Source organism: Sipha flava, unplaced genomic scaffold (genome assembly GCF_003268045.1).
Source record: "Sipha flava isolate LNK unplaced genomic scaffold, YSA_version1 225_pilon_pilon, whole genome shotgun sequence".
In the NCBI taxonomy this organism is placed as follows: Eukaryota; Metazoa; Arthropoda; class Insecta; order Hemiptera; family Aphididae; genus Sipha; species Sipha flava.
Window position 1 is genome coordinate 771,279 of NW_020272859.1, and position 25,562 is coordinate 796,840.

A 25,562-nucleotide genomic window follows, 5' to 3' on the forward strand; every position below is an offset into this window, starting at 1 on the left:
AATGAAACCGGACGCGGCGGAAAGTCGCAAATTACGCGTTCTCAGCGGCTCGGACGTATTGGCGAAAGACACCGCGCGGTTGATCATGACGCGCGTTATGATGCCTAACGCGATACAGGCGAGATTTCCGTACGAGTTTCCGGTAAGGTGCGCCCGATGTAAAAATCATCATGCGTGTGGATACCGCGGTGATACTTAATGCGCCAAGGTATAATGTACGTGCGCGGCCACCGCACGGTCTGATAATTCGAAATGCAAATAATTACGATCGGGACGGTTGCGCGCCGGTTAAGGGGGTTGAGCTTATCGCCGCGGTCGGCGAAAAACGGTTTCACTCGCGTTTATTACTGTGTCAGTTGGTCACACGTCGTGCGTCCCCCCCACCCCGACCCCACCCCATCATAGCGTCACCAGTTGTCGCCGACCACATTTCCCGCCGCCGTCGTCGCGCAGGGACTGTTGTTTTCACGTCGTTCCGGTTGCGCACGTGCCCGGACACGGTACGCGCTTATATACTTAAGGCGATCCGATCGCAGTCACCAGATCCACGTCGCAGTCGGTAAAGTAAACAACACACGCATCACTCATACGCAAATACCGAACCCCAGGCAACCCGAAGTCCAACCAGCTCGCACGTGCCATGTCACCACACACAGTCGCAATGAAGTCGCTGGTTTGCACGTTCGCCTTCGCTCTAGTCGGTCTCGCATCTTCCGTGCCCGTGCAGCAGCGAGAGGATGGCGGTGGAGGCAGCGTTGATACCGCTGTCGGCGGAGGGTTTGCCACGGTTCTGTGGTCGGTGCTGGAAGACTGTTTGGGCGGCGACGACTTGGACGAACCGACCGCGGTGTGCCTCAAGTACAGAGCGATGACCGCCCTGGACCGGGCCCTTAGCAAACCGACCTTGGTTATCGCCGACGGGCTGGTACTGGCCGCCCGGGCTGGCAAGTCCCTGACGATCGATCCGCATGCGGAGAAGGCCGATCGCGCAGCTCTGGACGCCGTCAAGGATTCGAATCGTAAGAGCGCCATGTTGGACGACATGCTGGCTACCCGAATGGAAACACTCATGTCTTCCAGGACCATCGTGTTGGACGGCGCCGTTGGCCAAGAAGGTGAGTACCGTTTTAAAATATTTACTAAATGGGCTATTTTTTGTGGCTTTGAATAAGCTCTATAGGTTTTCAGAAATTAACATACCGTAATACAAAACAAGAGAGAAACTTTCTTTAAAATAATTTTTACCGCAATAAATTAAAAGTTATTAACAAAATATTATTTCACCGCACCTACTACATAAACGTACTTATTGAATTCATACATCTCCAAATTTCGTTTGAAAATAAGTTAAAAGATAATCTAATCGTTAAATGACAATTGATCGAAACACGATTATGTCTACGGATCCACCATCGATGATATTTGTACATTGTGTGTTGTGCGTTTCTCGTTAACATACTTTAATAATGATTCGCAATGTTTCGGTCGTATCGGTATCCGTAGTTTCCAGTAATTTTTTTTTACAGTGCTTGGTACGATCTATAAGCTTATTCGTCGAGTTGATCAAATCTATTCGAGACTAGGTCCGCGAGAAATATTGTTGTTTACACGGTCGTAGGATTTCATTGGCAGACGTATGCCATGTGGCACTTGCGAACTCGGCCATATCCTTTTACCGAACCATTAATCGAATCACCTGTTTCTGCGTTTTCGTCGCAGTTTAGTTGATGACATTAAATCATACAACACATATTATATATTTATGGAAAAAAAAATTCTCGTCGGAATCCACGCTATCGTGCGGTTATACCCGTGTCGTGCGCAGAATAACGGGTGCGTGACGCATCGATGGACCGCGACCGCTGGCAGGCGCCGCCGCAACGTCTGCGATTACCATTGTCAACTGCGCCCACACGCAGACGATGGCCACCATGGTTTGGTGCAACGTGTAAACACTTTTTTGCGCATTTCAGCACACGGTTTGACAAGTGTATGTGTGTGTGTGTGTGTGTGTGTGTGTGTGTTTGTTTGTACTAGTTGTGTCATTTAATCGTTGCGGCTTCAAGTCTCCTCCGTTCGCGCTGCCCCTAACACACGACGATCGTGCGAAATAATAGTGTTTCGATATTATTATTCTTCAATTTTTTTTTCAAACGTTTGGATTACCAAGAGCCGAGAGACCTGGTGATAATTTACGGCGTTGCATAATAATGTCTCGTTTACTGATCTCCATACACACCAATCATCCGTAATATGTACCCGAATACAGCACCTTTCGTACACAAGAAAAAAAAAAAACACTTCCCGTTGGAAATAAGGGACAAACAATTCTCAGTGCGCGTGCAAAAACTTTTTTGTATTGACCATTTGTGTAAGTGTAAATAATATGATGTTAATAACGCGTCGTTCGTTCGACTTGCAGGTCGCAAGAAGAAGGACAAAGCCATGCAACAAGCCATGATGATGGCCGGTATGATGGCCGCTGCGGTGATGGGTCCGATGGCGTTGAAAATCATCATGTTGATGGCCGGCAAAGCCCTTTTGTTGAGCAAAATCGCTCTAGTCCTGTCCGGTATTATTGCGCTCAAGAAACTACTTCAACCGCAACAAAGCGGTCATGAATCTGAGTCCCATCATTACGGCCGTAGCTTGCAACTCGACGCCCACGACATGGCGTACTCGGGTCAGAGGCAATAAACATGATTGGATTGTATTTATTATTTATTTTTTTAACTAAAATTCAGCTTGGTTTCGTCGTGCGATATGAACTGACGACATTTCAAAACCTCTAGCATAATTAATATACAATGATTGTTTGTATTTTTTATCTTATATTACAAATAATCATTTTATTTATTTTATTTTTATGATTATATTAATTGTAGAAATACAATTTTGTTTTAAAAATAAATTATTGTTCATACATATTATGATATATTGTACATGGATTTATAAACGCTTAATGCTTAGTTTTACTCAGTCTTGTGATGTGCAGAAAAGTTAACTAACAATTATTTTTTGAACATAATACTTTTGTTCTTTAAATAATTTATTTCTCACATATTATTTTTCTCGTAAGCAGGTAATCAATTGTAGTGGACGATAAAAATTGTATCCGCTCTTATCTTTACCGCATACAAATCAAGTTGTTGTACTCTTACCTTTGTTCTTTACCTGTTATGAGAGGCAATTATATACTTCAAAAAACATATGACTATGATTCGTATGATATCCGAAAGAAGAAATTTCTGGTACTTTGTTTTGTCGCAAGAAAACATATACACGTATTGTTTGATTTAAATAAATATTTAAGTCACGTGCATTTTTATGAAATAGAAATTTCCTCTAAATTAATGTTCACATATAATTTTTCGTGATACAAACACTTATTTTCATTATAAATATGCATTATACCTTTCACTGAACACCCGTACTTCCAAACGAATCTAGGTATAATATCAGTGAGAATGCATGTATGGTAAATGTACACGGCGATACCAATTAAAATCTAGTAAATTGCATTTGTTGTACACACGACGCGATTAAAAAAAAAAAAAAACGTAAATAGTATAATAACGTTAATCCAACGAGCCTAGGTAATATATCATAAGCTGGTAACAACTCATAATGTAGGTCTTAGAATCTGCTTGCCGTGACGGCGTAGGCGGCGACCGTGCAGTTCTAATAAGCCGTGGTTATCATTTTAACATCTAACTCGCGTATCGAAGAAAAAACGTTTAATTAAACAACATAATTTTATTCACATTGAACATAAATATTAGTATTAATTTTAACATATTTTGGAATGTTGGTATAGTTTTATACGAGTTAAAATCACTTGAAATCAAATTAATAACTATTTAATTAACCAAGTACTAGTCCTTGTGAAATACATTTCGTACTGCAGCATTTTTAGATTTTTACTTAGTTTTGCATTACACCATTTGCATGTTCATGTCGTTCGCAAGTAAATATGATGTACGAATCATGTTGTGCGAGAATGATTCAAGTATTTTATCAACGTATACATGGGTAGCTTATATGTATTGTACATATATTATAAGAAAGTATAAATATTTCTGTTCGTGCATTTCACGAAAGAGAACTTGACAACAAGGATTTGAATGAGGTTGGTGAACAGGAAGTTCATTTCGTGAGACGTCGATGTCGTGGAATAAATGAGGCGTGATACGTAAACGCGTAGATAGTATTATGATGCTGTTAATCGTGACATATACCCAGTGCCATGTAAGGTTTTAATGTCACCTCGAACAGCACGAACTATTGTTATTTTTATGTGAACGCTTGTTCATAAGGTGATATTACAAGTGGCAAGGCAATACTATTTGTATGATCCGATTGTAAGATCAAAGTTTTGAACTTGAGTTTGTGATATTGTATATTTTTTTAAATTAATTTTATTGAATAATAATTAATTAATAATACTAATAAATACTTATCTCGATGAAGTGATAATTACCGGTGCATCCTAAACGGCTCCCATCCATTATTTGCTTATTTCCAAACGGCTCCCACTGAAAAAGGATTCACAAATATATAAATTCCTTAACGGATCATATAGTTGACAAAAAAATTGAAAAAATGAAATACCTTAAAAATCGACATTCTAAATCTATAGATTTGTATTTATAAATATTAGAATTTATAAATTCAATCTCACATAACTGTGAACTTGGCGAGCATCGAAATCACCCATTGCTTGCGTGTATTAGGTATTTATATCTAATGAATAGCGTGTGTTCTGTTGACGGCTAATGATCAATATATACAGTATTAAGTGATTTAAATAGGTACATATAAGTTTAAATTATTTATTTATTTATTGTTAAATACGTGGCGTGTCCAATTACATTGTATAGTAATTGTATTATAATCTATAACAATTTTGACGTTTATATATTTTATATATACATTTTTATATTTTTATATTTTTTATCATTAAAATTTTATTTCATTTTATTATAATTTAATTTACATCAAATAAACGATTTTTATATAAGTTTTATAATTTACATTAAATTATAACTTATAACTAACACCAGTAAATTTTTAACCACACTCTTTTGAGACAAACCTAAGTCTTTATGAAGTAAAAAGGAATTTATATGGTAATAAATCGAAATCATTTTGGAATTTTCCTTTTTGTAAAACAGGATTCGTCATTGTACTTCAGTTTAAAAAATTGGGAAATAATTTATTTACAAATATTTATATAGTTTTTATTAGTACTTTATCATCACCCATAAGATATTTTATTCAGTGATCAGATGAGCTATTTAATTGTATTCCGTATTATAGCATTAATAATAATAATACAAATAATATTTATTCAATTCATATATAAGTGAATAAAATCGGACAAGGCCCAATGGTACAAGTTAATGTGCACTATGTCAAATATTAACAATCGTATGTAAATATTATAGTAATAACAAATATGTATAAAATATACGTTTATTATTATATACGAGTATATATAAATAAAAATAAAACACAATGTAAATAAACTTAATTTATCATATAATTTATCAATGAAATAAATTAAATTAAACATTGATGATTTAGATATAATAAGAATTGAAAATCTTAAATAAAATCGAAAAGAAAAATTTATTGTTAGGATACTTGTTGCATAGAGATAAGGCTTTAGAAAATAGGAAGTTAGTGAGATAGTTTGTGCTGAAAGATGGAATATAAAAAAGCGGAATAGAACGGCTACTATAAGATGGGATATTAATGAGAACGAAGTTTAAAAGAGAAGGAGAATATATGTGAACATTAATTGATTTGTATATAAAAGTTATATCCGATAATTCATGACGTAATAATAAGGTGTGAATATTCAAAACTGATCTAGTTAGATTGTAGTCATGGTTTTCTATGGGAATATTAAGTTTAAATGCTACATTTTAAGAATTGATTTTTAACTCGTTAAATGCTTTAAATAACCAATTTGATGTATGAACTCCATTTAATTGATCCATAATTCAAAATTGATTTTACTAATGTATTATGTAATTGTACATTATTGTTGTAATCGGGGGCGTATTTAGGTAGGGGCTATGGTTCCCGTTGCCCCGAGCGGAAAATTTTTAAAGATTTAGGAGAGCGGGCAATTTTTATTTCATACTTTACACACCGTCACAACTTACCCAAATGATTTGGCAACATGTTATGTAAATGAGTGTGTACAATTTCAAAGCTATATAAAAAACATTAAAGTTTAGTTTACAACAATACAGATGTTACGGTTCATAAGAGAACATAATTTTATTAGTGTTCATCCCTATGTTGAAGTAGCTTTACGTATTTTGTTGTGTACACAATCTACAAATTGTACTGTAGAGCATTCTTTTTCCACATTAAAAATAATAAAAGCTACTGACGGTCTACAATGGCTAAAAACCGCTGCTCGGCTTTACCAGTATTAATAACTGCAGCTGAAATAACCACTTCATTGGATTTTGAATAAATAATTAATGATTTTGCTGGTTCTGAATCAAGGAAGAAAAATATTTTAATTTTGTATTTATATTTTATATCTAGCAATCAATAGAAGTTTTAATAAATAATAATAATTAGTAGGTAACAACATTTTCTTTTTAGTGGGGGAAAATATGTGTTGCCTCTATCCTGAAATTCCTAAATACGCCACTGGTTGTAATTACTTATTGGTCAATAAATGTATTATATTATTACTATAGTAATAATAGTATACTATTATTATTATATAGTTAAAATGTTTGACTAATTTTAAAAATATAACATATCTTAATTAATATTTATTTTTATGACTTTCCACTCTTCTGATGTACATTTTATGTCAGTTTCACTTAATGTATGTTTTGTTTAATTTCTATCCAGTCTTATGAATTATTTATTTTACGTTCTTATATTACATTAATATTTATATCTTACCATAAGAAGTTGAAAAAAAATCAATGTTTGTATTGAAACTCTGTACATTTACAAATGGTATTAAAGATTGTTGGTCAACATAATACATTGGTAAAAAACGAAGACCTAGAAAACAAAAAAAATATTAAATTAAAATAAAAATTGTTTTGATAGAGTAAGGAAAATAGAAAAACATTAAACAATGTTTAATTTAAGGATATACTAAATTTGGTTTATAGGTACTTTATATAAGAATTATGCTAAAACATAGTACGTCTCTAATCCATTTAAAGAAATGCATTGGGAAATGAAAAGTAATCTTCAGTTTTTTAAACACATTTTGTTTTCAAAATCGATAAAAACTACATCAACAATCAATAACATATCAATAAGTGATCAAATTGATTTATAAAAATTTAAACATAAAACTTTTTTAATTTAAATAGATCACGCTGAGACGAGTTATACATTGAAGTTTATCTTTTTTTAAACATTTCTAATAAAGTGTTGATAAAATCGAGGATGAAAGCATTTTAATTAAAAAATAATGTTATTTTATTACTCGACCATTACAAAGTCTGGTTGATTTCAAATTGAAATGTGCATCTCAGCACCAAGTCTAGGACTATGTGATTCATTAATAATGATATATAATTATTATAAATGTAGGTTGTATTAGATAATTTCATTTTTCTACTTCTCATATTTTCTATTAACAGTTTCACTAGACTGTTTCATTGTTACCTTAATAATTTACACCTTCGTAGACATTTTAAGTGACTATCGAACTATTTATGAACTCGTGGTCTTCAATTATCATATTTTAACAAAACAATTTTCTCAGAGATAAGTATACTAAGATGATATCTCAAATTCAATTTTTCATAAATATTTTCTATTTTTACTGTTGATTTGTTTTTCAGTACATTACTTTATTAAATTTAACTTATATATTTATTATATTTATATAATACTGAATTAAATTTTATACGTTTTAAAAGTTTTCAAATTAATATTTTTTGTTTTCTTTCTATTAATTGTGATCATAGATTTTTATTAAATTTTTATTTCTTTTTTTACTTTTAAAACTATTAATTAAAATATCATTTAAAATCGTAAAAGTAAAAATTCTACTATATTTGATCATTCTCAAGTCTAAACATTAAATAATATTTATAAATGAATTAATCAAAAATAATATTTTATTATAAAATTATACATATAAATTTATGAATAGATTCATTATTACATAATTTTGTATAAGTTTAAAATTTTGTTTTTATCTTTCAGAGAAATTAGGTCTATATTATTAAAAAAATGTGTGACTATTTAATAATTTATAAAATTAATTTTATTCATTCTACATAAATTTTTTTAATTTATAGAATATGATAAATTTAAAATGAAACTAATTAATACTGCATGCCGAATTATTTTAGTTATATTAGTTATAATTGTTTTGTATTGTAATTAATTACATTTTTAATTTTAAAAATGTACGTTTGAAATCATAATTAGAAAGATAGTGATTCAGAAAATGCTCTAACAACAGCAATAAAATAATCACTAATTAAAACAATTTTATGATCTAAGTTGATATAAATGAAAAAACTTGAACAACTAATAAATTGATTTTATTTAATATTTTGAAAATTTTTCCTAGGTAGAAAATTATTTTAGGTAAGAATAACTTTTATGAAACAGGACTTGAAATTACATCAGTACTTAAAACTTTTTTCTAATTCCTTTAAAATTTCAACATCATCTACAAAGACTTAGTTATTTTATGTAGTATCTGTCTTAAGATTTTCTTTTTATTTATTATTAAGACTATGAAAAAGTTGTTAATACATTTTAAACTATTTTTACCAATTCTGGGAATTAATACTAATGGTATCGTTTTTTTGAAAAATACGATTACAATTTTACAGATGTAAAAGTTTTGTTTATTTTTTGGAAAAAAAGATTTTGTTTAGAGTTTTAAATTTTCATTTAGAATTAAGTTTCACGCGTAACAAAAAAAAAAAAAAAAATTAAAATCACTCGACCAAAATAATACGTGTTTTTACGTTTGGAATTTAAGCTATTAAACCAAGTGGTTATTAGTTGTTCTTAATTTGACAGGATACTACTGAAAGGATTTCAAGAAAAATAAAATACTCTTCGAATAGTGTACGTTTCATTATGGATATTATTAAAAGCATGAGTAGAAAGGAATAGCGGATGTATAGTGAAAATTGAAATTCGGAATTATATATTTTCATAAATATATAATATTATTGTATTTTATAGCTTAAGATGTTAAGTTTCGAATATTAGAGATGGATTTTAGTAATATTTAAAATCCATTATAATTTTATTATGTTACGAAATACCGAAAACCGAAACAACGCTATGTTTATAAAGATTAAATCATAACAAACTAATAATCACCGAATAAAAATAAACTAATACCTATGTTGAGAATTTAATTAATTAATTTATTTTAGTATTATTATAATTATTATTGTTGTATAAATCAGTGGTCAGCCATTGCGTAAGGCCTTTTTTTCGATAAGAGCTTAAGAAATAGCAACACTGCAGTTTATTATTATACATAAAATTATTTTTGTGACTTCCTATGAGATAGATATAAATTCTAAATTTATAACAAAGACAATTTTATCTTTAAAAACTGAAAACTCGGTAAATAATTTGTAAGTGACCGTAGTGTAAAATACTTCAAGTATTTTTTATTTGTACACTAGACCGTAGATTTTTTTCGATGAACAAATTAAATAAATGTAAAAAAAAGAAAAAGTAAAATATTTTCAGTTGTACCATGAACGGCGTATAATTCTCGGACCGCATAGCTTTCCGAAAATCATTATTCCGTATTCGTTTTACGGTCTATATTTTCGCGCGGTCGATCAAAAGGTGGTCCATGTATGCGTGCTAAGGGCACAGATGTGTCGCTAAAGACGGTCGCGGCGCCGGAAGACGCCCATCAAACGTCCGCAGTGCTCCGGTCACGCAGCGGCGGCACGCGTGTATATAAGCGACCGGCGACTGGTCGAGAACATCACATTCACGCCGATGACGGTCGAGTCTACACTCACGGTCCAACGCCACATACCTGCGTAACATCGCGTTCACCGGCAGCCGTGTGCACTACCACGGTAACAGGAGATCCGAGTTCGCAGTATCAACAACCATGTGTTCAGCAACGTCTTTGGTCCGCGTCTTCGGCCTGGCCGCCGTTTTCGGTGGTGCTGCGTCCGCCGTGCAGCAGCAGCGGGAAGACATCGCGGTTGGAGGGCTCGGCACGGTTCTGTGGACGGTGCTGGACGATTGTTTCGGTGACGGTGGCGACGAGACGGCCGTGGTGTGCCTCAAGTCTAAAGCGCTGACCGCCCTGGACCGAGCTCTCAGCAAGCCCACCGTGACGGTCGCCGACGGTCTGGTGCTGTCGGCCCGTGCCGGAAAGTCCCTGACGATCGACCCGCAGGCGGAGAAGGCCGACCGTGAAGCGTTGGCCGCCGTCAAGGATTCAGACCGCAAGAGCGCTATGTTGGACGACATGCTGGCCGTCCGAATGGAAAGGCTCATGTCCTCCAGAAGCATCGTACTGGACGGACCGACCGATCAGGAAGGTGAGCATCAACTGCGCTCAGTAACTATCGTTGACGATCATTAATATTATTAAAACTTTGTGAAAAATCGTGTGCGAAATGATCGGTCTGCGATAATTCGTTTTGAGAACCGCAGCCGTGATCGTTTCTAGGGCTAGGTCTTGGTGCTAGAGAGATTTACTAGAGTTAACCGTTCTTCTGCAGATCCCTTGACATCCGTATGTACATTTCACGTGTACTGCTCGGGACTCGGTTCGTTGACGTGCCGTAGGTTGGTTATGCACACTGTTCACACGGACCTATATACGTTAGAATATATAATTATACCGTGGCACGTATACTACGGTCTCGGAGTGAACAGTCGAGTGATTAGCTTAGATGTTTCTTTTCGCGCCGAAAGATCATTATTATCATGCGGTACGGGATTTATTCAGAGAGCCAGTTCCGGTAATAATGATCGGTGTTTTAATGCTGAGTTTGAAATTTTTTTTTCTTTCTCGTAGCTATCGAATGATCTTTTCAATACGATTTAAAAACATTTTTTCACTCCGTTCTTGTATGTGCGCGAAAAGTATTTATTTATTTATTTATTAATTTTTTTTTTATAATCGTCACTAGATATAAAAAGAAAGTTCGTATTCTTGTGCTTTTCAGTTCTTTAAACGAAAAAAAATATTTCTTGAACAATTTACCGAAATAAAGCAATATAAAGATTTAATAGAAAATCGTAGGATTAAAAATGACTATATCATTCATCTGCATTTCTTTTATCTTAATGAGTAATGGTACCAAAAACCAATATGTAACATAATCGTTAATTTAGTAAATTATTGATGTTTTTGTATACGATAATGTATGATTCAAGAATCACAAATTACAACTAAAAAAGTGATAATAATACGAAGTATATGATAAATTATAGGTTTGATGATTCCAAGCGCGTACACAACGGGAGGATTTAGGGGTTCAAACCCCTGCCGAAATGTAGGGAAATTTTTAAATATTTTTATATTTAATAAAAGTGGTAAATACGAGTAGAATATATAATTATAAAAATGTAAAACCTAAAATCTCTATTAAAATATTTTTTTGTGTACGCATTAGAATGATTCTGTTGATTTGTGAAACAATTTAAAAATGTATTCCATTATACAATGAATATATTTTTCTTCAAATACTTTATTAAGTTTTTGATTTTATATAAGTAGGAAAAAATGTTAATATAATAAAGAAGGCATGATGTTTGCTTCTTAAAAATTATTCACAAAATCTATTTTATAAAAATGCGTGATATCTCGATAGAAATTGATACTCGAAATGAACTCAAAATCGACTGTACATAATATATATATTTAGATGTTGACAGTATTTTTGATATCATATTTCAATTTATACGTACTAATGCTTAGTTCTCAATTTGGATGACTACGACAGGGAAAATGTACGATATTTGATTTAATGAAATCTTTGATGAGCGGAAAATTAATTTTTTTAAACTTATTTGTGATCTCCACATTTATAATAAAATAGTTTTCTGTAGAATTTTCATCACTTATCTTTTATATTTACATATCATATTATATGTATACATGTTCACGTGTTGAATTCGGACCTAAGGAGCGCGACCAACCAAAACCGTATCATACGTGTAACAGGCGCGTAGCTAGGTATTTTAAAAGGATTTTAAAAGGGGGGTGTTATTTAAAATTAATTGACAAAATGGTATACAAAAAAAAAATAATAACTTTACGTATACTTTATTGTACAAATATACAAGTACTTTAGTATTTTATACATTAATATCTGTTCATGTGTATTATATTAATGTATGAGAAAGTGTTTAAAAATTGTATTAAAATTTCAAATGGACATTTTGTTTTTTATACTCGTATATATTTTATATCGTGTATGAAACGATAAAAAATCACGACTTTAGTTTATTATATAAAACAGTGTAATCGCGCCTAACGTGTAATACTATTTAAGACCGTTTCATCTGAAAGTGATCTGTGATAACACATAATTAGACTCGATTGCCGCAATATTAGTGTAAGGTTTTACGTTATAATTTTTGATGTTTGTGATTTATTACTATTGTAACTTTTGCGATCAAACTATTGTAACGTAAGACCAATAAACTACATTATATATTAAAGTATAGGAGTGTAGATTTATCAATGAAAAAATGCAGATTATTTGTAGAAGTACAGGGATGTTTATTATTTAACAGTTTTATCAAAGAATAATGATTTAACGTGAAAAATCATAATATATAACATTATTTTGAGGCAAAATTCATCTAATGCGTGGATGATATTTAAGCGATGATTAGTAATGCTCAGTAGCTAGGAAGAGAAGTAATATTTTCGCTAATCATGTACCTAGTTAAATTAGATATTAATTACACACTCATCGTATACTAAAAATTATACTTTGGTTTTTAAATCTATCGTACCGTAACTCACGTTTAAATGGCGTACCTAATTATAATTTCATTATTTAGTTGGAAATTGGGCGTGTCTTGTTAATTTATTTTTAGACTGGAGTCTAAATCATAATTATGACCTTTGGTGGAGTTACAATTGAGGTTCAAAGAGAACGCAAGTTTTAGTCTACTATTTTTCGAACATTTATCTTCGAGCTATACGGAACTTTTTCTGTTGTAATCTTTATAATTATAATTAGTTTGGTAATAGGTTAAATAGAATCCTAAGTTCAAAATTGAATAAATTTTATTCCATTCGATTTATAAATTACAAGATGTTAGTGAAACTGACGAACAATACTAGTGAACAATGGTTGTATTGTGTAATAGAATAGAGTAAACAAAATGCTTAGGCATTATTTCATCTATATGTTACAAAAGTTTTTACTAATAACCATAATTATTTTTGTTTTAGGCCGTAAGAAGAAAGATAAAGGTATGCAACAAGCTATGATGATGGCTGGTATGGCAGCGGCTGCGGTCATGGGTCCGATGATGATAAAATTGATCATGTTGTTGAGCGTTAAAGCTTTGCTGCTCAGCAAAATCGCTCTGCTTTTGTCGGGTATCATAGCGCTCAAGAAACTTTTCCAACCACAAAAAGGCGGTGGTAAAGAATCCGAGTCTCATGAACACTGGGGCCGCAGTATGAAACTTGATGCTCACGACATGGCGTACTCAAGTCAAAAGCAATAAACGTTTATGCTACTACCTCCAAAATCGTAGCTGTATTTAATTTATTATAATTTGTAATTGTAATTATAAGTCATTTTCGTCATTGTCGAACAATTTGTTTACGAGTCAACAACGGATTGTTCAATCTATGAGTAATTATTTATGATGTCTATTTTTTTATTATTTTTTTTATCACTTATAAAATAACTGCATGTATTTTGATTAATATAAATTATTATTATTTTTGTACACAACTGATCAAAATTTTACATTTGATGTTCTTCCAATGGTTATCATTTATTTATATAGAATTTTTAACATGAATTAACTCATTTATGGTTTCATAATATATCTAAAGTTATATTTATTTCCCGTTCAAATCATTTACAAAAATTGTTATTTAATATCTATAAGTATCATATATGTAGTTAACCATTGTATTAATATTTATTTTCATGCATTATTTAAATAATATACTTGTATGCTTACAATTAATTTCTTCAATATGTTCTTGTTTGACGCTTTTTTTTGTGTTTCCATTAAAATATCCACGTAGTTGGCGATTATAAATTACAAATTATATTTAACATAGGTTTTTTAATTTAAGTTTGAACAGTTTAAAAATATATAGATAATGTTTTGAAGCAATCAAAGTGTAATTAATTAGAATAATCTTGCACTAACAAAGGTAAGTTTTAATAGTTGAGTAGTTTAATAATAAGTTATTGAGAAAAATTAATATTATAGTTTCTTAAATTAAATAAATAATTAAAGATTCGAAAAGGCTATAAGACTATTCATATCGATCCAGTGCAGTGGTTGCCACCCTATTAAGTCTCACGGACCAGTATATCTATAGCTCTAAATATATGGACCTCTATAGAGTTAGTGTTTATAGTATTTATTATTACAAGGTCTTAGGTTTTTATTCAGAGATTTTTAATTTACAGCTTTTTTTTTATCAATGCTTTCGGCTGATAATTCTTCTATTAATAATAAAAATACATTTATAAAATAATAGTAAATGATTTTTTTTTCTTAATGGTTTTTTCCATTGCGTTAATAATTATTACATTATTATATAATATTGGTATCGATTATCATATTTCTATGATCGTCGATCGGAAAAACATAGATTTATAGAATTTCAAATGAAGTTCAACATTTTATCGCGGACTATCAGTTGGCGATCACTGATCTAGAGTGTAATGTTGCAAGTATACGAGTATATTAGTGAGCTGAATAATAATAATGAGTTGACATAAGTGTTCTAAATTACGACTTACCTTATTTAGATTTGATATACTCGTATTTTAGATTCTACTACGTCATAAGGATTATTTTATTTTCTGACATCGAAAATTGGTATAATAATCTAAATCAAAAATTCAAGTAGTATATTTTATATGTATAGGAAATTAGACCCTATAGATCACAATGAATAAATAAATAAATAAATATTAAATGTTTTCTAATTTTAATTTTATGATACACAGAAAAATTTTCTCGGTAAAACACATGATTTGCATTTTGTGGTTTGAAAATTCCATGTCATAAACTATGAGTAAATTACATTTGTAGGGTTAACTTTTGTTAGACTTACTATTTTAAAAACAACTTGGATATTTACCCTAGCTAATATTATTTTCCAATTTTACCAACATTTATATAAATGTATTGTTTATTGAACATTTTTTTTGTTTCTTTTGATGTTTGAGACGATGAGAATCTTCTGTAATTGTATTGTAATTGAATACTTGCTTCAACAGTAGATATACTAAAATTGGAACGGAGTAGATAGGTTTTTTTTAGATGACCTTTACTGGTGAAGTCAATACTGGCGGAATCGACAGTTTTCCATTGAAATACTCTGCTCATTAATACCATATAAAGTAGATATTAACCAAAATATATTAATTTGATTCTTCGATAGTTATAGATTTTAATCCAATGCCTTATAATTGCCTGTATTGAATGTATTTGTAAAATACACATTTGTACCAGTTACTTACTAATGGCATTAGTTTATTAATTAATTAATTCAAAACCCAATATTTTTCTTTTTTTTCAATTATCAATAGTTGTGTATAATATTATAAGTGTTATAAAGTAATATAAATTTACTTACATCACAAATGTTATTTCAATTGAAAGCAAATAAATATAGTGAGCAATATATAAATTTTTGTTTTCTTTTAATAAAATATTATTTATACTAAATCATCCATGTTTCTTTTCTTCTTGTTAAAATATTTAGTAAATAAATAACATAATATGCTTGAAATAATAAGAAATTGCTAAATTATTTATACCAGTTTGTTTTTACCTTTGTTTAAAATCGGAACACACTTTGGTATTGGGATGCATCCTTTTTGGTTCTTAAACTAATTTATACTAAAAGCAAACTTCAATAAATGAGCCGTTTTATTTATGATTACAAATTAGTTCATTTGAGTATACCATGTATCACTGCTTACGTATTTTTTATATTTATTTTTTATGCTCAAGTAGTAAGTATATAAAAATAAAAAACAATTATCACATAAAAATGTCACATATCTGTTTGTTTAAATGTATTTTAAAATTGATAAAATTACTGATGAATCAGTAAGGGAAAAGAGAAAAAATTTTTTTTTAAAACTGTTCAAGATATTATTAAAATGGCTATAAACATAAAAAGCATAAAATAATTGTAATTAAATGAAATAGAACAATTGAAATAAATCATTTTAATTTTAGTGTAGAATTATTCTTGTAATTAAACAAATGGTTGTAATATATGTATACAATCATTCGAACTGAAAAACAATAATACTATATTATTTTACGGTAGAAAATCTATGGCATGCCTGAAGTAAACAGGATTTTTCAAGGGGAAAAGACTAGACTATTTTTATTTTTATTTTATTTTTTTATATCTATTATTAAAATTATTATTTTTGTTTTATGACCTTCAAATAATATTTATGCAGAGTACTCTCTTATCGATTTTATATAATTAAAATATCATTCATTAGTTCACTGATCAGCCTATAGCCAAAAAAACAATATCGATTCATATGAAATTTCGATGGAATTCACTTATAACTATGTGTGTAGACACATTAAGAAATTATTTTTGAAAATCGTATTTTTATGTGTCTAAAAAGTTTTGACCTCTGGGCTAAATATCTAAATTTTTTTAATTTTTAGTCATCTTCCAACGAAATTTTTATTTAGTTTAGTATATTGATTTTAAATAGCGATTTAGGTATATTATTTAAATGACGTATAGACATATCAACTTAAGATAAAAGTCATTAGAATACATTGTGATTGTGCCTTTTTTCGACCTAGAATTTTATTTACATTAATTAACATTTTTACTGTCCAAATCTAAAACAGATAAAATATATCCCATACTATTAATTCAGCTAGAAACAAGTATAATAAAATATTATTATACATATTCTATTAACATCAATCGTCGTACACATATAAATGTTATAACTTCTGATAATGAATAGTATAAAATGTTTATACGTCGTCTGAAATGTTTAATAAATGGAAATAGAACATTTCATTTGGAAGCTCGTAAGATTTTCATGCTACCGATTATAATTGAACGTATCCAAAAAAAAAAAAAAAAACTGTGTTTTCTCCGATAGATATTGTACGTTTTGAGGTTTCTATAGGAATACATGTTTAAATGCATTTCGTCTAGAACGTAACCCAACCATCGGGCTTAGCCAGTGGTAATATATACAATTCAATATAACACGTCTAAGAGGTCATGGTTTTTGCGCGCACAGGTATGGGGCACAGGGACAAAGAAATACCGTAGTCTCGAGTGAAAACGGTCAATTAATTTCACGGTTTTCTGGTCGCACGCATCCACGTCCGCGTATATAAATCGTCGGACGCCGGACTGGAAACATCACTATCACACGTACATTCGGTCAAGTTAGCAACCAACGGTGTTAGGAACTTACCCGATCGAGCACACGTTCAACAGCACCAGCCATGTATTCGTCAGTAGTTTATTTTCAACGCGCCTTCGTTCTCGTCGCCATTTCCGGTCTCGCGTCTTCTATACCCTTACAGCTGCAGCAGCACTCAGAAGATGGAGGTGGTGCCGCTACGGCTGGAGGACTGGGTACGGTCCTGTGGTCGGTGTTGGAAGACTGCTTGGCCGGCGACGAATCGGCCGAACCAGCCGCTGTGTGCCTCAAGTCCAAAGCGTTGACAGCTCTGGACCGAGCCCTTAGCAAGCCCACCGTGACGGTCGCCGACGGTCTGGTGTTATCGGCCCGCGCCGGCAAGTCTCTGATGTTCGACTCGCAAGCAGAGAAGGCCGACCGTGCGGCTCTAGATGCGGCCAAGGATTCGGACCACAAGAATGCCATGTTGGACGACATGCTGGCCTCCCGGATTGACAGGCTCATGTCCTCCAGGAGCATCGTACTAGAAGAACCTGCTGGCGAAGAAGGTAATGTTCATCTTCTGTACGATATAGCAATTTAAAGTTATAGTTTTTCTTCGACCTTCAATTCGACCAAATATATAGGCTCTTTTTTAATATTAGAACGCGATGCAATATAATACCTGATTGGGCCGAGAAAACTAGATAGATAATTTTAATATAAATACTAAATCGAATGTATTGGTATTCGTCATTCACCTAGGAACATTATATCGAAATCGTTAAAATATTAGTACGTCAGAGCCGGATTTAAGAAGGGCTTCCAAAATTTGTAACAAATAATACATTTTTTAAAAAAAAAAAAATTTAAATAAAAAGAATCATGGTAATTTTTAAATATCTTACGAAAATATTTATGTAGTATGCAATAATTTTTCATTACATTAAGATTTCATAAATAATAATCATAATAACCATTAATTACTGGAGCATACAATTTTGTGTTGTATATATTTTTATGTATTTTATATTTGAAATATTACTGGTATCTACACAATTTTACCATTATTAGCAATGTGTCACCGTTTAAAAATGTAAAATATAAATGGCCTCTAAAATAAAATAATTGATCAAAATAGTTTAATTTTTCGCGTCCCTTGTGCAGCGCATTTTTTAAATTTAGTTAGAAAAACTGAAGCAGAATGTTGTTATACAGCTAAAGTTCCGTAATTAAATAAAAATATGGCCAACGTATATATTCCGAAAAGAATCTTTATCAATAAATGATCATGCCGAGCTGATACTACTAAAATTGTACTTCAAGGATATTTCCGAATAAAAATTGTTCTTCTTAATATTTCTGAAGACGTCGATCAATTGCTAAAAACATGTCCGTAGCAAAAGGAGTGTAATAAAACATTTGCAAATTATAAATAGGTATATACTATACATTTTATATTTAGAACATTTTAGATCGTTTTAATGTAACTTACAACATTTTTCAGTATCCTAAACTGGATTTTAATAATAATTAATAATAATAACTACTGTTAAAATATTTCTTCGAAACTTAATGACAGGAGTTATCAGTATTTGAATGAAGATACTTAAAGACACGTTGAATATACTATAAACTAATTTTAATACAAAGCATGGGCCTTCAATTATTGTTTGCCTCGAGTCCCAAAAGTATAAATCTGAGTGCGTAATATATTTAACGTTATATAGCTCATTGTTTACACTAACGTACGTTTTTGAACACTTATTTATGGCACGTACGTATTGCGGTAAAACGAATAAAAAAACGAATGTTATTTCTTTGTTTTTCTGTAAACTAAAATCGTAGTATTATAATTATTGTTTTATTGGTAATTCTATTATGTCACTAAAAATTATTGGTAAATATTACAATGTGTATACGAAGATATGTTTTTGATTTGTCACAAAAAAATTGAAGTATAATAGTTTCCAATATTTAAATCGGTTTTTCGTCAATATTTTACCAGAAAAATATGACTAATGTTTTAAGTATTTTTTAATACTACAGACAAAATATATTATTGGACCAGTTAACTTATGGTAATATAATATCCTTTCTGTAGGATTCCTAGAAGCTCTTTATTTAAACAAGGGTCTTTACCGTATTTTTATTTTTATTTTATTTAGCATTAAACTAGTTATCCATTAATTAGTCGTTGTTCATACCTATAGCTGATTAGATATTATTTTTTCGTAAGAATCGCTCTACAAAGTTTCAATTCACATACGTGTTATGTGTATCAGAGAGCGTGAACTGGACCCACCGACCGCGACAATACTGATCATGCCTGATGCTCCATGTAATTGTTTTGACCACTCACCGGATAGTTATAAAATTGATTACGATACCAGTAATAATTTCTTTGCCGTCTACAATATACCCTGGTTATTTTACAATTTTATTAAAAAAAAAAAAAAAAAAAAAAATCAATAATGAAAAGCGATCCACACTTTAGACGACTATGTTTAGAAATCCCAGTAGAAATGTATATACTGTTTGTAATTAATATCATATATGATAGGATTGGGTCCCCTTAGTATATGTAATGATCATCAAGTGGATATAGTTTCGGAGTAAGTCCCTGAAACTAGTCTTGAAACTTTCTAGTACCTGGAGAATTACTCGTGATAAATTATAGTAATATTTGACAGCCGTAACCGGTTTTCATTAATTACATCGCATCCGTGATAAATAAAAAATTAATAAAGCAGCAATTTTTTATTACTTTCTTAACACGAAAACCGATTTGCACCACGTAGGAAATACAAAAAATGATAAATTCTTGTGCAAAGAAATGAACTCTTTTCTTCAAAAACAATATTTTTTTATTTTATTTTGCTTTTGTCATAAAAATTACAGCAAATAATAATTTTATTACTACTGCATATTTTGTATACATTGTTTTTATTGTTACCAAAACCCACCATTTAATATCGTGTGAACATTTATCACAGATAGTCATTTCAACTTTTATATTTTTAAAACAACATACTTATTAATCGTATGCAATACAAATGCACGTACTATTATATCAGTTATAATTATTTCACTTGTGTAATCCATGTACCTTTAGCCGTACTCGTTATAAATTATTTGTCTATCTCGCAGGTCGTGGTAAGAAGAAAGACAAGGGCATGAAACAAGCAATGATGATGGCTGGTATGATGGCTGCTGCAGTTATGGGACCGATGGCGATGAAAATGATTGGTTTGATCGCCATGAAAGCACTAATAGTCGCAAAAATTGCTCTGGTCCTGTCCGGTATTATAGCACTAAAGAAACTCCTTCAGTCACAACAAAGCAGTGGAGACAGTGGTCACGAGTCCGAGACAGTGTCTCATCATTATGCACGAAGCATGTCACTTGAAGCTCACGACATGGCTTACTCGGGCCAAAAGCAATAAACTTTCATTAAATGAAAATATTATTATTTATTTATTTAAGTCATATAATGACTACCGTCTTGTCATTAAATTATTGTTCGAATAAACTTTAAAATTAAATTAAATGTTATTAATATTACAATTACATAATTAATTTTAAACTATTAATTTATTATTATTATTATTATTATTATTATTATTTTTGTAATAATATTAACTAATTTGTACACTTATATGAAAAAAAAATATTGCTTACAAATCTAAAATATTTAAATTGTATTAATTGTTATTAAATTACTTTATCTAAAATAGTGCTCTTTTACCTTTATATCACCTATTAACTTTCACCGACTTAAAAATGACATTGTATCACGAATGACAGTGTTGTTATGTAAATTAGAAATATTCATCTTAGAACAATATATTGACACTAAAAAATTAACAAATCGAAATGCTAATATAATTGTGTTTTTTTTAACTTAGATGACAAGAGGTTTGAATACTTATGCTGAGTACAAGTAAAAATTAAAGTACATATTATACTCAGGAAAACCTAAAATATTGTAAAATTCAAAGTTTTCAGTTGGTTATATTTTTTAATAGGAGGATTTTTTTAATATTATCCTAATTAAAGGAAAAATAAGTAATCATAAATTGAATTTACCTTCTTTATTGGATCTGAGCGTAAACACTCTTGTAAATAAATATACATTGGTAGACATTTGTCTACGCAAGTTGTAAGAAATATTATTCATTACAATCAGGCTTTGAAAATCATATCATTGAATGTTAATCATGTAATAAATTAATTGTCTCGGGAGAAAACTATAGGTAAAAAAAAAAAAAAAGCTTATGAATACGATTAATCATTACATATAAAGTTCAGTATGAATTTATTGTCGTATTTCACTATTAATCCCTTTGGGACGTTATATAAATAAAAATAAAAATAAAGGCATCATAATGTTACATTTGATTATTCATTATAATGAATTAAGTTTGTCAAAACAAACAATATTTTAAGTACATACGAGTAGATCTCTTATTTTAGAGTTGTGACTGGAGATGATGATGAACAAATGACGAATGTTGTTATTCCACACAACACGTACAGACTATATTGCTATTTTTCCCTTGGGTCTAGTGCATATACATGTGATAAAGACAATAATTATGATATGGCTTACAGTGGTCACTCGGCCGTGGACCTCGCACTGGATGTATAACAACGTATAACTTATTCTATACTATACGTTCTAATAAAACATTACATATAATCGCGAATTAAGACTATAACATTGCATTCGTAGAGTTAATTATTAATTAATGCATTCGCAGTGAACATTTAATTTTAACAATATGTTTAGTAACTGTTGAAGATGTCTTTCGCTAAATAATTTTGGTGAAAATTTTTAGTTTTCTAATAAACATTTTAGCCGAGAGATAGAACAACGTAAAATGCGAGTACATTTTTTACTATCACTAATTGACTGTTTTTTTATTTTTATTTTTATTTAATAATACACTTTGGCGATTTTTATAGCTACTCGTATTTACAAACTTTAGAAGAAAAAAATGAATACACATTGTTTGTACTCAAAAATACAGCAGGCTGTTACACATCGAACTAATTCTATTAATTTTATAAGGCGTCTATAATTTTTATCATATCAGTTGTATTCAAAACTTTCAAAAAATTGGATATCAAATTTTAATTCTTAATTTCATAATAATAATGTTACAAATACACATATTCAATCAAGGAAATACATTTTCAAATGTTTTCGTTTTAATTAGATGTAATAAATCAATACCATAATTTTTCAATAGCTGGTATAGATTGTATTCCTAAATGGCTTTCCTTAAACAAAGATATACGTAAATAATCCACATCATATCGTTTACATCGCTCACCACGCTTCACCACTTTTTCTTTTATTTAATTTTTGGTTATTACAAATATTATATAAAAATATGCAATTACAAAGTAATGAAATAAAAACTTTTAAGAAATACAGTTTAATATCTAGTATATTGTATGTTTAGCATGTTTAGTATCATGTAGTGTCTATTCGATTTTATTGAGCTGAACGTTCTACTCGTAATATCTATAAAAGTTTGTTCTAATAAAATAAGACTGTTGAAGCGATTGACATAATAATGTTAGATATTATATTACTTTTCTTTTATTATCAAATTATAAAAGGTAACATTTAAATACTAAGTATTTTATGAGACTGCTAATATTAGGATAATTTTTTTTTTTTTTTTAGTAAATTTTTAATTTAAATTAAAAATCTATCAAGTAACTTATATGTAAATATTGTTTTTAAATCGTTTAATTAGCTCTAGCTAAACAAAGTTATACATCTATTTGAAAAAAGTTTAATTTATTTTTAAAAAGGATTCTTTATTAATGTATCATAATGTTTTGCTACATTTAATATAAATATGTAAACTATGATTATATGATATACTCATATTATGTCCGAATTCTGATTATATTACATATTATGAACAGAATCAACGATAAATCATCATTTATGAATTAGATTTAATAGATTTATTAATTAATCCAAATTAAACGAAACTTGTATTTTATACAAAAAAATAATGAGAAAAAATGACTTGATTATTGCTATGAACTCCAAAGAGAAGATCTATTTTTTTTTTTACTATAATAATAATAATAATAATAATAATAATAATGTTTATTGAAATAAATAAATATTTTAACATCCCAAAGGGTAAGAGTACAGTGAGTGTATACTACTTTATACTGATATTATAGAATTCATATTATGTAGAAATGTTTATAATTCCATGTCATTAACACATTCCACCATAGTTAAAATTTTTAATGATAAAAAAATATGTTTAATAACCTATTGTTTAAATTATAGAAATAAATTGAATGAATTTAAATTAAAAATACTACTTTTGAAGAAAAATAAAAAAATCATAAACTTTTAGTTTAACAAAATAATTAATATTATTTAATATGATTTCTTTTTTGCTTTTTTGTTTTATATTTATCATATTTATTTTATAATCCAATATATACAAATATGCATTTTATCTTGAGGCATGCCTAATATTTTGAATTGGAAATGGTTTTCATTTTTTAACGTTAGTTTAAATTTCTTTGTGATTTCCGAAACGGACAGTCAGATGAGTTAATGTACAAGTATGATCAAAAAATGTTATGAATATTATTGTTTTAAATAAAGCTTGGATGTTAATAACCCAAATTTCATTAAAATATGCATTTAAAAATTTAAAAATATGTAAATATATGCCTTCAAATATATCGAATATACCTATTTTTCAACAAAAATATATAAAAAAATATACGCAAAAAAAGGGGTTATTATTAATTCAAAATAAATTATAAAAAAATGCATGATAGAAATAAATTACTATAAATATAAATATATATTCGGATGCGCTATACGCACAGGTTTGCTGGAACGTAACCTTTGCGGATAACGAGGGATTATTACTGTACTGTTATACTTACTTATACCTATAATATTAATCTATCAACGATAGACGATAAGATAATGGTCGTCGACAGGCGATTCCGACATTCATGTATACATATAGTGATATAAATACATGAGTTTTTAACCGTATAAAGTGTTATGTTTATATTATATTTAAAATATTATAAATAAGCCATTAAATCTATAAATTATCAATATATGCATTTATATGATGAAAAATTTCAAAATATTTGTAATTTGCATATTTGTAATATAGACTTCATGAATTAAATTTGTATCTTACTCCGGTGTAATTCTGGCTGCGCGAAAAAAATATGCTGTCTAAAACATCCGAGCTCTAGTTCTAAATATTATAGATATTTTATAATATTAATATTATAAAGGGGAATTTGATGGTACGTTTCTTCGATTATTTTGTTTTATTTTTTTATTTTGTTGTTACGTGGTATTTTAATGTCACATCCAAGCTCATCAAGTTTTGTTCGACTATCATCTAATATAATTTTAAGTTCATAATTTGAATTCTTACTTTAAAGGAAATTAAACTTTAGTTTAGCATTTTTCCACCGATTAAAAATATTTGAAATCAAAAAACCAACATGCTTATGATTTTATTAACTAATTTGATAATTTGAAAACAAAACGCAATATATTTATATGATAATAGTTTAGTAAAATATTGATAAAAACAATTATATTTCATTGTAATATTATATAATAAATGTATTTTTATTTTATAAAAAATAATGTTAAAAAATTAATAAAATTAATTTTGAGGTATTTTGAACCCTCAAAACCATTCCCTGGCCACGCTCCTGATCCTATCCTTATTGCATTTAAAATGTTTGCTCGTTAGGTGTAGACTATATAATCGTACCACAAAAAATTTCTATACTGCTTGCATCGTTCAGAATCCTAAAAAGTAGTTTATTTAATGTTTAATAAATTAATATCACTCTACTAACTACTAACTAGAAAAAATATATCATCGGTAATTGAGCCTATAGAGCAGTGTTAAAATATTCCTATTGATCCGATATACA

General features: G+C 29.7%; 2 protein-coding genes across 2 annotated transcripts; both read left to right on the forward strand.

Annotated features, from left to right (window-relative positions):
• Positions 1-521: 521 nt before the first annotated feature.
• Positions 522-2,819, forward strand: LOC112683385. The gene is made up of 2 exons (XM_025554409.1): positions 522-1,115; positions 2,423-2,819. Exons 1-2 carry the CDS (start codon positions 641-643, stop codon positions 2,695-2,697), a joined length of 750 nt encoding a protein of 249 aa, XP_025410194.1. The 5' UTR covers positions 522-640; the 3' UTR covers positions 2,698-2,819.
• Positions 2,820-9,954: 7,135 nt separating this feature from the next.
• Positions 9,955-21,115, forward strand: LOC112683409. Its single transcript, XM_025554445.1, has 4 exons — positions 9,955-10,550; positions 13,430-13,707; positions 17,653-18,157; positions 20,739-21,115. Exons 1-4 carry the CDS (start codon positions 10,112-10,114, stop codon positions 21,032-21,034), a joined length of 1,518 nt encoding a protein of 505 aa, XP_025410230.1. The 5' UTR covers positions 9,955-10,111; the 3' UTR covers positions 21,035-21,115.
• The last annotated feature ends 4,447 nt before the right edge of the window (positions 21,116-25,562 follow it).

What these genes read in the sequence shown, in the direction of transcription:
- LOC112683385 (XM_025554409.1), top strand. Translation starts at nt 641, where the DNA reads ATGTCACCACACACAGTCGCAATGAAGTCGCTGGTTTGCACGTTCGCC. An exon ending in CGGCGCCGTTGGCCAAGAAG is followed by an intron (nt 1,116 to 2,422) that starts GTGAGTACCGTT and finishes TTCGACTTGCAG; the next exon opens with GTCGCAAGAAGAAGGACAAA.
- LOC112683409 (XM_025554445.1), top strand. Translation starts at nt 10,112, where the DNA reads ATGTGTTCAGCAACGTCTTTGGTCCGCGTCTTCGGCCTGGCCGCCGTT. An exon ending in CGTACTCAAGTCAAAAGCAA is followed by an intron (nt 13,708 to 17,652) that starts TAAACGTTTATG and finishes CAACGGTGTTAG; the next exon opens with GAACTTACCCGATCGAGCAC. An exon ending in AGAACCTGCTGGCGAAGAAG is followed by an intron (nt 18,158 to 20,738) that starts GTAATGTTCATC and finishes TCTATCTCGCAG; the next exon opens with GTCGTGGTAAGAAGAAAGAC.